This window comes from Candoia aspera, chromosome 6 (assembly GCF_035149785.1).
Source record: "Candoia aspera isolate rCanAsp1 chromosome 6, rCanAsp1.hap2, whole genome shotgun sequence".
Lineage (NCBI taxonomy): Eukaryota > Metazoa > Chordata > Lepidosauria > Squamata > Boidae > Candoia > Candoia aspera.
This window is the reverse complement of record NC_086158.1, coordinates 18,774,555-18,787,637: the sequence shown is the minus strand read 5'-3', so window position 1 is coordinate 18,787,637 and position 13,083 is coordinate 18,774,555. Positions and strand designations below refer to the sequence as shown.

The following is a 13,083-nucleotide window of genomic DNA, read 5'->3' as shown; positions in this document are numbered from 1 at the left end:
CTTTATACTTAATATTTTGGGAAAGTCAAGGACAACTCTTGAAGGCTGAAGATGTAAAATAGGTGAGGCCATGTTGGCAAAATGGCCAAACCAAGAATTGTCCATTTTTAACTTTGTAAAATTATTGTGATTCTTCCAACACAATTTTTCTTGTGCTTCTTGTTTTAAAGCTGATCTATGAACTGCTGATCAACAAAAATATATAAGCCAAGGAGGGTTTATAGAAAATTGCAGGGGCTTGATAAAGGATTAGCAAATTCCTCTATTTCTGAATGAAATAATAGTACGTCATCAGATTCCATTCTTTTACTGAAACAGTTGATGGAGGGAAATCTTAGTGCAAACAAGGCAGAAAAATAGGGAAAATTAGAATCAGTCATACCAGAAACATCTACATATTTCAGGTAAGAGTGAAAACTGTAATCAAGTGGATAGGCATAAAATTTGGCATTATAACATGTTATATATGAGGACAATTGCTGATAAACAGTTTTAATAATACTTGCCCTTGAACTGTTTAAATTAATCAGAATTACCAGTATGATGACATATTTCTGTCCATGGTTATGAAGGTCTTGGACAAATTCAGGTAGGCCTGCAAAGTTTATCTTGTCATAAGTAAAATCTTTGGTATCTTCCATGTAGTCAATATCAGTATATTGAACATCCTGGAAAGAAAATTCCAGCCATTGTGAATGTTAAACAATTTCATTATAGAGGTAGTCCTCTCTTAACAACTGCCCTGTTTAGCAACTGTTCAAAGTTATGATGGCACTGAAAAAATAACTTTATAACTTCATGCTTATGACCATCACAACATCCCCTCTGTCACATGATTGAGATTTGGGCACTTGGCAACTGGCACATGTTTGTGACCGTCGCAGCATCCCATGATCATGTGTCAGCCATTTGCAACTTTCACAGCCAGCTTCCAACGAGCAAAGTCAGTGGAAAAGCCAGCAGTAAAATTGCAAGTTGTGGTCATGTGATATCTTGCTTAACAACGTCACTTAGCGATGGAGTTGCCAGTCCTGACTGTGGTTGTTAAGCGAGGACAACCTGTAGTGGAAATGGTGTATTATATAGCAAAATGCTACCATGTCATGAGCACCGTTGAGCTGAATGCGTCAGCACAATGGCACACATAACAATACCACGGAAACAAGAGCAAGGGATTAAAAGATAAGCAAAGCGATGCACAACAACAGACACAGACCCCGAGGAGAAGGGAACGACCCCGGCCAGAAAACCCAGTCAAAAGAACGCAAGGGGGAAGAAAGAGCGACAAAGACAGGGCGGAACATGAGGCACGCCTGGAGCTGTCAGCAGGAACACAAAGGATATCGCCCAGCTGAAAGTAATCACCAGCCGGAGGAGGAGGAAGATTACGAAAGAAGCCCGGGGCACCAGCAGGGGCCCCGCGACCCCTCACCTACCAGCAACGAAGCATACAGGGCTTGGGGGGATGACACAACCCGAGGGGGGGGAGCGCTGACCGGCGCGGGCTATTTAAATCCCGTACCGGCGCGCACCCTTCACTCTCAGCTTTTTATAGCCATGCACTATGCTGAAATAAACCAGAACCTAATTTTCCCTAAATTAGTGTCTGTGTCTTACTCAGTAGTAGGCAGCGCGTGACATACCATCACATTTATTCTACTATGTTCCTTATTCAAATATATGGGTTCGCAAGGCAAGTGAAAAAAATGAACTTTTCAGAGGGCAAAACAGTTGAACAGATATGAGTAAGAAATAAGATCAGAAGTGGGTAAACTTGACCTAAGCGTTTATTAAGCAGCTCACTCTCAGGTTGTAAGTCTCCTTATTCACACATAGATTGTCTTTTGTTCTTTATAGGACTTTATATCCTACCTAATGGACTACCCAAATGACTATCTAATCCCACATTTTCAGCACTAAATAGATATAGATTCTTTCGGAAGTGCTATGAACTGAAGATAGAGGAAAACTTTCTATCATGAACAGAGCATTTGTTGGTCACTTATGTTGATGGCTGTTACAAACCTCTGCAAGAGTAAAGTAAACTGGTCCACCCCAAGTTTCTGGTGGAGCTCAACACTTTCCTGAATGTGCTTGGGAAAATTCCCATATTAACAGTACTATTGTTGTCCTGCCTGATCTGTGGAATACAGAGATAGTCTGTGCAGTCAACACCATTAGTTCCAAGAGCCCACATTCCTCTTACAGCGCTAACTGAGCCTTTTCTTTTTTACTAGGGAGCTGGAAGTAATGAATTTGATAGGTTTTCAGCTGATGTTCCAGTGGAGGAACTTTCAGACTGGGGCACAGAGTGAGGCCATCTGAAGTCTTATTTGGATTTTTACACTGTTGCAACTTAGGCAGAACTTTGAGGAATTATCATCACCAACACCAACACCATCATCATCTGTGTGATGAATACCAAGAAAAGCATAAAGGAAGGAGAATTGGTGCTGATGAGCTTTTTAATCAAGATGAAATAATTGGGAACATTAATTCCATATCATACCCCAAGTCTCCATTGGACAATCCTGCTGTAAGAGTCTATTTATTTATTTATTTATTTTATATCCTGCCTTTATTATTTTTATAAATAACTCAAGGTGACGAACATACCTAATACTCCTTCCTCCTCCTATTTACCCCACAACAACCACCTTGTGAGGTGGGTTGGGCTGAGAGAGAGTGCCTGGCCCAAGGTCACCTAGCTGGCTTTCATGCCTAAGGTGGGACTAGAACTCTCAGTCTCCTGGTTTCTGGCCCACCACCTTAACCACTGGACCAAACTGGCTCTCTTATGAAATATGAAATATGAATATTCATATGACTATTGTTCTATCTATAATATGGCTCATTCTGACTGGGTACAAAGGTTCATTTGGTTTCCTACATCCTGTTTGTTTATTTATTTTATTTTATAAATTTATTCACCGTCCATCTCCCCCTCACAGGGGGTCTCTGGGCGGCTATTAACAATGGTATATTCAGAAAGTCATATTCTCTCCAACTCTGCAGCTCTAGCCCAGAATAAGAGTCAATATCCCCATCCCCAGTTTTCATTACCATAACAACTTTGGTTATAGCTACCCGAATATTTACCCTAATGTATAAAAAAAGATTGATGAAAAGGCCTTGCTGTCCTTTAATATTGCATAGAAAATTGGTTTCTACCAACCCAGCATTTTAATGGTAGGAAGAAAATGCATGTGTTGTTATCTGAGAAAACTGATGTTTTAGCGAAGGGAACTTGCTCTTTGCAATAGCTAAGCAAAATATTCACAGGGTGTGAAAAAAATTCAGCACCTGTTCTCATTTTAATCCTTCAGCCTCCAGGGAAGACATTTTTTAAAAAAAAAATAGGCTTCCAGCAAGTATAACTTCTTGTAAAATGACATTCTTGATTTTGCCATCTCTATATTCCTTAGGAATGCTTGCCTCAATGTTGGGAATTTCATTGCAACCCTACCTAACTTTGATCCTTTGCTAAAAAACCAGGCTTCTAGGAAATAATCAAAGAAATGCCTCATTTCAATTTATTGGATCCAGATTCAGGATGACTTATGTGAGAAGTAAACCTCTGTAATTTCCTTAGCGAGTGTGCATTCCACCAGTTATATCAAGAATAGATAACCTACTGCCCCAGAGTTGTATGTGACCCCAAAGTCTTTTCTGGTGGCCAACATAGCCGATTCTAAAAGCCAATCAAATTGTTTCCCACTAGGTTAAAGTAGAAAGCACATAAAAACTGCAGTGTAAGCCCTAAAATAGGTTTGTGTTTTAGATACAAACATTTTTTTAAAAAAAATCCAGCTACCTCAAACCAGGAAAAAAAATAGTAAGTAGCAAAATACCACCAGGCGTTTTATGCAAATTCTAACAAATTGGGATCTCACTAAGAAACAATAGTAAAAGTCCTAGATGTAGGTGTGAATGGGACCTTGATTTGGTTAAAACTGAAGCTATTTATCAAGGAACTGAATTTACCCAAAAAAACATGGATTCACTTCCCCTTTTTAGGGGAAACAAGCCACCAAACTCCATCTTCAACATTATGAATCATTCAAGAATTGTATCTTTCTACTGAATATATCACAGTCATATGGTACTTGAGCCTTCAAAATAATTGATTTCCCCCTCCAATCAATAATCCTCTCCTTCTCTACCAATCCAGTCTTACTTACATAAGGTATTCCAGCTGCTCGATTCCTTTCTACTACAGCTTTCACATCATTAATATCAGTGTAATTCCATCGACAGATGTGGAAGCCAAGATTCCAATAGGCAGGCATCCATGGAAGTCCTATCAACTTCAGGATCAAAATACAAAACAAATTTAAGAGGGTAGCTTTCCCTTTTGCATCACATTGTTTATATAGTTGGATAAGATTTTCCTGAAAGGTGGGCAAAGAAGACGACTACTGAAATCTCTGTACCATCATGCTATTGGACAAGTCATATTCATACTGATTTAGTTAGCTATCAAAAGGATAACCCAGTTTTAGGATGCTACCAGAATGCAGAAGATATCTAGCTTCTTGTCTTACTTCTTGTTCCATTGCCTAAACCTGGGGATATAGTAGTCAGTGCCAGTGTCTGGTAATACTATTGGGTTGCGTGAGATTAAACAGCAATAGCAATAGCAACAGAAAGCTTACTCTAGATAACGCCCAGAAACTACTAGTTAGGGATTTTGATGAACTGGTAATAGATGATGGCATATTTGGAAAAGGGTTATATTTTCTATGACATGTAAGATTTTAAGGCCAGAATTCTTTTTGATCTAACTCTGGGAGATATTCATGTGGCAGTGACAGCCAGGAGGGTTAAACTTTTGTCAACTTCTGTTTGTGTACCTGGTATATCTTTCCTAAAATACTGCCTATGAGTACTTTATTTATTTATTTATTTATATTTCACATTTCTATCACCGCCCATCTCTCCTGAAAAGGGGACTCTGGGTGGTTGTTAGTTTTTCTGTTGTTTTTCTGTTGTTGAAAATTGTAACAACAATTCTATTGTTAGTTCAATAAGAGGAAATTATTACATGCTCTGCACAGCCCTTTAAGGTTAGCTGGATTATGATTAAATTCCAGGCTATTATGGAGTCCTTGGTGCTCACTGAGCCTTGTTGTTTTCTTGCAGACATTTCATTGCCAGACTAGGCAACATCTTCAGTGCAAAGAGGGAGTGGACCTTGCTCTCAGTTTATATACTGTGACTTGCCCTGCTTGTGTTGGTTGCCTGAGTTAATAGTTCTTTGATTAGGGTGTATTGCGCTGTTTGATGGTTCATCTGGTGTTAATCCTAGTGTTGATTTCTGTATATCTAGGTGTTGATTGCTGGCAAGGGAGTGTGCTGGTCTTTCGGCTTTTCTATTGTCTCTTTTGAATGGTATGTAAAAGTTGTTTACCTCTATGTGTCTGTTGATGGCTGCTTTGTCTGAGTGCCAGGCTTCCAGGAATTCTCTGGCACCAAGGACTCCACAGTTCAACCCTGAGCTACAAATATTTGCTTTGATTGGTATCAGGCAATTATGGTTATATCTGGAATTAGTAGATCAAATAATTCAATACTAGTCTTAATAACTTTGTTACTAACTTTGATTCTAGGTTTAGTTGAAGATAGTGACTTAGACTTTATGACTATAGACAAGAATATCTTATGAATCCTTTAATATAAGCTGATCTAAGAACTTCACTCTTCCTCTGGGGCTTTTCTTTGCATCCCTCACTACTGGATAGAAACAGAGCAGAAATGACTATAAAGATGGTATTCTCACCAGTATTGTTCCCAATCTAGAATAGCTTTTCAAGAAAAGCAGATCTGCCCTTGCCAGTGATGAACAAGGTAAAGAGTTTTAATTCAGCAGGATTTTGGCTTGTTTAAGGATTGTGCTTTAAAAAAACAAAACTATTTTGGTGTAAACTCTTCTGAACATTTCATGTATGAGTGGTATGCTACTTAGATTAATTGTTATACAGGAAAGGAAGATATAAATCATCTTAATTCAGCAGAGTAGAATACAATATAACATAAAGTATTATTTACTGCATCCAGTCCATTGCATCTTTTCAGCTTCAGGAGAAGAGTTGAAGGCATTTAATGTACACAGAACATACTTTGAAGAACCATTTTGGCTCAAAAAAATAATATGTGCAATAAATAATAAAGATACGTAATACATGTTGCTACTGACATTCACAAAAGTAGCAGCAGTTTACCATTGATAATGGTCTTATACAAGTCTTTTACAATAATGAGATGACAGATCATCAATGACCAAATAGAAACATGATAGAAAAACATACTGATAGGTATTCTTGGACTACTTGCTCTGGAGTATTTCCCAAGAAAATATAGAAATCTAAAATTCCACCAATTGTTCTGTATGTTACAGCAGGAGCAGGTTGAAGAACAAAATCTGCCAGAAGAAATTCTTAAAATTAATTGAGTCTTAAACACAAGAATAGTTCTTTATTTTACTCCTCAATTATTGGGCAAATTTAATATATGAACAAATAAGGATCTCTCCAGAACTAGCATGTGACTTCCAAAGTTTTTGTAAATTTCTGGTTTTCTTTGGAGTATTCAGTTGTAAGAAGAATCCCAATATCCTTTTAACAGCCTAACTAAATATGCACTGAGCTGAGATTTCTAGATTTCTTGAGAATACTACACATCTGCAGATGTAACATCTTGCTTGATAAAAAAATATGGAAAACTGAAAAGTTTGGCTGCAATTGTGTGTGCATATGATGAAATTTTATAAGAGTTACTGCCCTGCTGTGGATTTTTAAAAAAATATATATATAGATCTTTAGCTTTCTTTCTTTTAGTTAGTGATTCTTATCAGACCTGTTGCCAGGTTGGCATCTAGCTAACCGTCCTACTAAGTTTTCCCTACCTTCTTCTAAAATTTTAAGTGTTTTAAAATGACCAGATATGATTTCTCCTTCTCCAACACCTTCTAGTTTGACTAACAGGCCTGATTCCTCAGTATAATAATTGCATACATTACATTTTCATTATTCAATGTAATTCTAATAGAAATATTGATCCTGATAACAGTTGTTTTAATATAGAGAATAGCATTTCAATAGATGAACTGAAAATTTATTTGAGTTATTAGGAGCAGTTGTCCATGACTTAAAATTATTGCTACATTTATACTCATGGGTGGCTATGATAGTCTTTGATCTATAATCTCTGAAACCTATGCAATAGCAATCCAAAACTATTCCTAAGTGGTCCTTGTGAGCCTCATCAAGATTGAATGGGGGAAAACCAATGTTTAGGGAGACCAAGTCAATTACTTAAATGTGTGAAAAGGTGGAAATTATGCTGAAGATTCCAACTATTAAACCTTACAGACATGAGTCAATTGGTCTTTAACTTCTATAAAATTACTTTAGAGCTTATTATCTAAAACTATAATGACACTTTTCAGTATACAGGCATAGAAACACATCTGGAAGAAAAACAATATAGAAACAATATGGAAGTCTTAATAAATATTTATGCTGCCTTGGAAGAATTCTTACAAATGGACCTATCTATGTGATTTTGGGGGGAAAAAGCAGTAACCTTATATCTGCTAACCCAAAATGCATTGCCTCACCAACATTAAAGACTTACTTCTGAATAGATAGGATCACACTGTTATATAATTACATTCTCACTATCATTAGTTAGAACAATATAATTGGAATACAGCTTCCTCAGAATAAATGTACTGGATGAAAAATATGTTGTATAAGTCCTATCCACTGATTAACCTCTGTACATTTATCATATAAATACATGTGTAGAAAATGATTTAAGAAAGCCATTTGATTATTATCAAATTCATAAATGATTTCCTTACCCATGGCATTGCTGTTCATAAAGAACACCCCAAAGGAATGTCCACTGTTATCTTCCAGGCATAAGAAGAAAGTCTGAGCACCATAAAGGTTGCTCATATCCTTTGAAGAAAGAAAACAACATAAGAATACTAGGGTTCATTAGAACTTCTAAGTGTTGAAATTGAATACCTTCATCTGCTTTAAACATGTTTAATTTAGCAACTTCACATACTGCTAAAACACCAGTAGCTTGGTAATCCAATATAATGTATCCATAATTAGTTCTTGACCTTTACTTTGAGTGAAGTACCTCACAGCATATGTTCTTGAATTTAGACCACAGATAATTAACGAAATTCAGTGTCTTCTGCTTTTTCAAGTACATATTGTTAATTTGCTTCTTGCCCTACTGTCTAAGATCAAATATCTGCTTCTATAACAACATAAATAATTTATCCAGGTACTTGACATAGGGCTGCCTTTGAAGACCACCCAGAAGCTACAGTTGGGTCTAAAATGCAATGGCATGAGAAGTGATGGGTGGACCTCAGTTTGCTCATGTGACACTTCTACTTCATGAGCTTCATGGTTACCAGTCAGCTTCTAGGTACAATTTAAGGTGCTGGTAGTCAGGTGTAAAGCCCTGCCTGACTTGAAGGGTGACTTTGGCTTGCAGTCTAGATACCTAAAAGAATGCCTCACTCTGATGGTTTCTGCCCATCCAGTAAAGTCTAGGGTCATCATGCTCCAGATCCTATCTGTGAAACAATTGCATCTTACAGAATCTCAGAGATGTGTTTTTTCTGTGACTATTCTGCCCTGTGGAATAGCATTCTCCCTGAGATCTGTACAGCCTTATTACTTCTGGCATCCAGAAAAAGCCATAAAGACCTGGTTTTTCCAGCCAGCCCTTGGGCAGAATGATTTGTAACTGTGCTTTTTTGTGACTGTTTTTATGATATTGTTGCTGCTTGACATGGCCTTGACATGGCTTGACATATCTACTGGCATATACCAGGATAACTAAAATCTATTATCACATCCATACCTTCTGCCTGCCCAGGTGGTCTAGAATGAACAATAGTGTCATTTTTGTTTCTCTCCTTTTACCCAAACATTTTCAACAACCTTTCCATTCTCCAATTCCTGAATGTCTAAACAACTGTGTGTGTGTTGATGTGTATACATTTTCTTGAGGAACAATGCAACATCCTCATCCTTTATGTTGGATCTGTCCCTTTCAAATAAGTTGTAACTTTCCATGGCCATTTGTCAATCATGAGTATCATCCCACCAAATGTCAGTGATGCCTATCAAATTATATATGTCTTCTGAGTTAGAATCTCTAATTCTCTCCATTTATTTCCCACATTCTGTGCATTGCTGTTGAAACATCTGAGGTTTTTAGTGGCAACACCTACTGGCTTCTGTGTTGCAGTTTTGAGTCCCCACTCTGGCCTCCTTCTTCTCCCTGTTTTGGCCTCGGTCCTTGGCAGCACATTCAGTTCTAGATTCTTGCCCCCCCCCTTTTTTTTTTTTTGTTCTAACCGACTCATTCACTCCCATGTACAACTTCCCTGATTGCTTGCTTCTGGTCATGAGCCTTTTTTTCTGCTACCAGGCAAATATTTATTTATATTTTTAATTTTGTCACTGCCCATCTCACTCAAAGAGTGACTCTGGGCAGTTTACAACAAAACTAAAATAAATACCGATTAAAATACAATAAAAACAGTATTTTAAAATAAAATATAAATATAAACAAACATAAAAGTTTTTTTTTAATTCTCTCAGGTTTTTTAAATATAGTAATGTGCTAATATTTTAAATGTGTGTGTTATAACTGAAGCTTCTAATCCTATCTATGTCCGCTGCCTTTGCTTTCTCAGTTTATATATACATATATGTGTGCGTATGTGTATTATATTTTTGTTATTGTTGGGGGGTTGTTATTTAATTTAATGTGTTACAAGCTCTATTGGGAAAACTCTTTTTGAAGAGCAGATTGCAGAAGTTAGAAAGTAAAAGAAAGTAAAAATAAATGATATTTGTCTTCTCTGAAAAAACCTGGAATGTACCCTAGAAATATATTCTTATATGTTCTTATATTATATAATTTCTCATATAATTCCTCCTCCTTCTCCTCCACCATGACCACTACCAGTTCTCTAATGAACACAAACAAAAATGGCTTGCAATAAAATGTTTTCAATAGACGAGAAGTCACTGGGATATTTCTAAGTAGCGAGCTGTGCTTTTTTCCTTGTGGTGACCCTTTATGCCTTGCCAGAATTTAAAGTAACATGTAATGGTGTACTATCGTTTTATTCACAGCAATGTCAGAATCATATTTCTTGTGTGAAATGGAATCACGTTTCAAATAAATGTATTTTGCTTTCCTTCTCCTTTCACTTCAGTGATACACAATCTGTTATATTTTTATTTATTCTATTGCTTTAGAGTCCAAGACCAAACCAGATACAGAATCATAAGAAGACACTTACCCCATTAGGAAAAGCATCCCGGGTAAAGATAGGCCATATTTTCCAGTTAAAATCATGCCGGTATTGTCGATGGACATGTTCACCCACACCGTAAACATTCCAGCTAGGCACTCTAATGGAAAGCTGCAAGAACTGGTCGGCATATATGAGAGGTCCTATACTGGTGTTGAAGCTGTTTGAATTATCAAAGGTGTTATGCTTTTCATAAACTGGAATGCTTTTTAAATTGCATTCAATTTACACTGTAGTCATGTTCTTGATGTTCCTTTGTGCTAAGCAAAAAAGCTAAGCGAAAGAGCAGCATTTGTCTAAAGTGGCAGAGGAGCTCAAAACTGGGTCACCAGTAACAGCTAGTCACCAAGACAGGACACTACAGGACATCAGAAACATTTGGAACAATAAATAATAGGTCTTTATTCCCTAACAGGCCTTGCTCACTTTCTTGACTGCTGCTGATGTATTGTTTTAATTACCCCATTTCAATATGGTGATAAAAATGTTACATAAATAAATGATGGCAGTCAAACTTCCCAGAAAGATGATTACTTTTGATTGTTGCCTAAAATGTGTAACAACAATGAATATGCTATTGGATGCACTTACATTTCACATTGAACAATGAAGCTACAGACAACATCTGGTATGAAAAATATGTGCAAAAATGTTTTCTGATTTAGAGCCTTTCTCAGGGCCCTGTTCAACAAGCAAACATCTTAATGGTCTATGGGCTATTTTTTGTTGCAGATGTGTGCAGATAACTACTTATTGCATTTTTTTTTTAAAAAAGCCTAATATATATGAAAATTGTCAAATTTATTCTTTTTACACTATGGCAGTAGTTCTCAAAACATGGTCAGGGGATCCCTGGGGGTTCATGAGACCCTTTCAGGGGGTCTGCAGAGTTAAATAAATAAATTAAAATCTCTCAGTTTAAACTTCTAATACAGTAAATATTGATAGATACAACCCACATAAAACAAAGCTCTTTGGGGTCCTCAAACATTTTTAAGAATGTAAAGGGATTTTGAGACAAAAATGTTTGAGCACCACTGCACTGCAGTAAGTGGTTGAACAATTGTGAATTGTGTGCTACCTATAATAAAAACAAAAAGATAACTTACAGGACTTTATTATTGCTATTCCTGATCACACTGATTCCAAAAGGATTTTCTGTGATTTCTATTCGGTACTTTGAATCACTTGCTTTAGATCCCTTAAAAGGTTGAACATTCTCATGTGGGACTTCATATCTATCTTTATTGGCAGGATCTGTAATCTGTCAAAACCAAACAGTAAAATAAAGTTGTAAAATAAAATAAACTTAGAAATGGTGAATGCCCAACTTTCCCTCATCACAATTGGTGGTAAACCTGTGTCAGGTTCAGTGAATGCAATTAATTCTGTTAGTCTTGTAATAGAAAAATAAGGATCCCATCAAGCCCCAGCCACTTATATTTTCTGGTCCAAACAAGGAGGCCAGAAAGCAACTATGCATTGAGAATCCTCAGGTGTACATAATGAAACAAGCACCAATAAGATAAATAAAACTTTAACTACAAGGAATGGAAGCCTAGCCACAAGGAATTAACAATTCGTTGTGGAGGCAAAGGTCTTTGTGAGAACAGCTACGCTAAACGTGACAACTCAGACAAATTCTAGGCCTTTTTCTTTTAAATCTAAGGGAACAATTATACAAAGGATGTATTACCTCATCTTCCACACCCCCTATTACTCATCTTAACATACATAACAATCAATCCAACTGCTCAATAGGATAAAGAATTCCCATGATTGATTAGATTGAGGAGTTGGATGTTGTCTATATACAGTAAAATGCTTACTGCTGTAACCAGTCAAATAAAATATGATTTGCATATGATTGGCTTGTAACTCCACCCCTCTTTAGGCTTCTGGTTCTGATATCAAAATCTGTGCTTCAATGTATTTGTACTTTGATCTCCAATAGTCCCCTGTACTGTAAAAGAATGTATTTATTAGATAAACCTCTACAGCTGTAGATTTCTAGATTTACTAAGCATTCCATGTTCTCAAAAATTAAAACCATCTTTTTTAGTCATTTCATCCTGTTATCAGAAATGAAAAGCAATGTTTTTTCACAACTTTTTAAAGTACACTATAAACTGTTTTCACCAATGCGGATCATAATCTAAATGTTTAATTTTCTACATACCCTACCCTACATCATTACAATGTAGGCATTCAATTGAAAAAAATTATAAAGGCTTCATGCCTGGTGAATTTTCACTTTTTACTATTAGAAATAAATTTGGCAAACCAGTCAGATGTGTTTTTCAGTGAATATCTGAAATGCCCTGAGAAATTTCATACTAGCATGAATTACGGCAGTTGTACCTAGAATATATTTTCATATAAAGTAACTTTCAATATATCTTTTAAGCAGCTTGTTCCTAAATGGATTTGAAATGGGATATGAAATGGGACATTGTATGCTTACACTCATTTGCCTTAATATGCAAAACATTTCACTTTAAGATTACCAGTCTTAATATGGGTTTTGTTTTAGACATAAGGTTCTATAATTGGACAATACACCTTTTCAAGTGAATATTTTATCTTTATCTCTGGGGATAAATAATAGATATGAGCTCAAAACTCCAGATGTTCATTACATGGTAGCAAAGATTCAGAGTTATCTATATCTCCTTGCTGTCATCTAATGATCATCTGCAGTTTTGCAGCCCAGACCTAGTAAC

At 36.4% G+C, this 13,083-nt stretch overlaps 1 protein-coding gene across 1 annotated transcript in view; it reads right to left on the bottom strand.

Annotated features, from left to right (window-relative positions):
- Positions 1-13,083, bottom strand: part of SI (sucrase-isomaltase) — a 114,689-nt gene that overhangs the window by 83,803 nt on the left and 17,803 nt on the right. Inside the window, exons 6-11 of the mRNA XM_063306487.1 lie at positions 11,470-11,624; positions 10,349-10,520; positions 7,865-7,964; positions 6,309-6,421; positions 4,182-4,307; positions 537-668 (exon numbers count right to left, since the gene is read on the bottom strand). Of these exons, the coding sequence (XP_063162557.1) occupies positions 537-668; positions 4,182-4,307; positions 6,309-6,421; positions 7,865-7,964; positions 10,349-10,520; positions 11,470-11,624 (798 nt within the window). The remainder of the gene's footprint in view (positions 1-536; positions 669-4,181; positions 4,308-6,308; positions 6,422-7,864; positions 7,965-10,348; positions 10,521-11,469; positions 11,625-13,083) is intronic.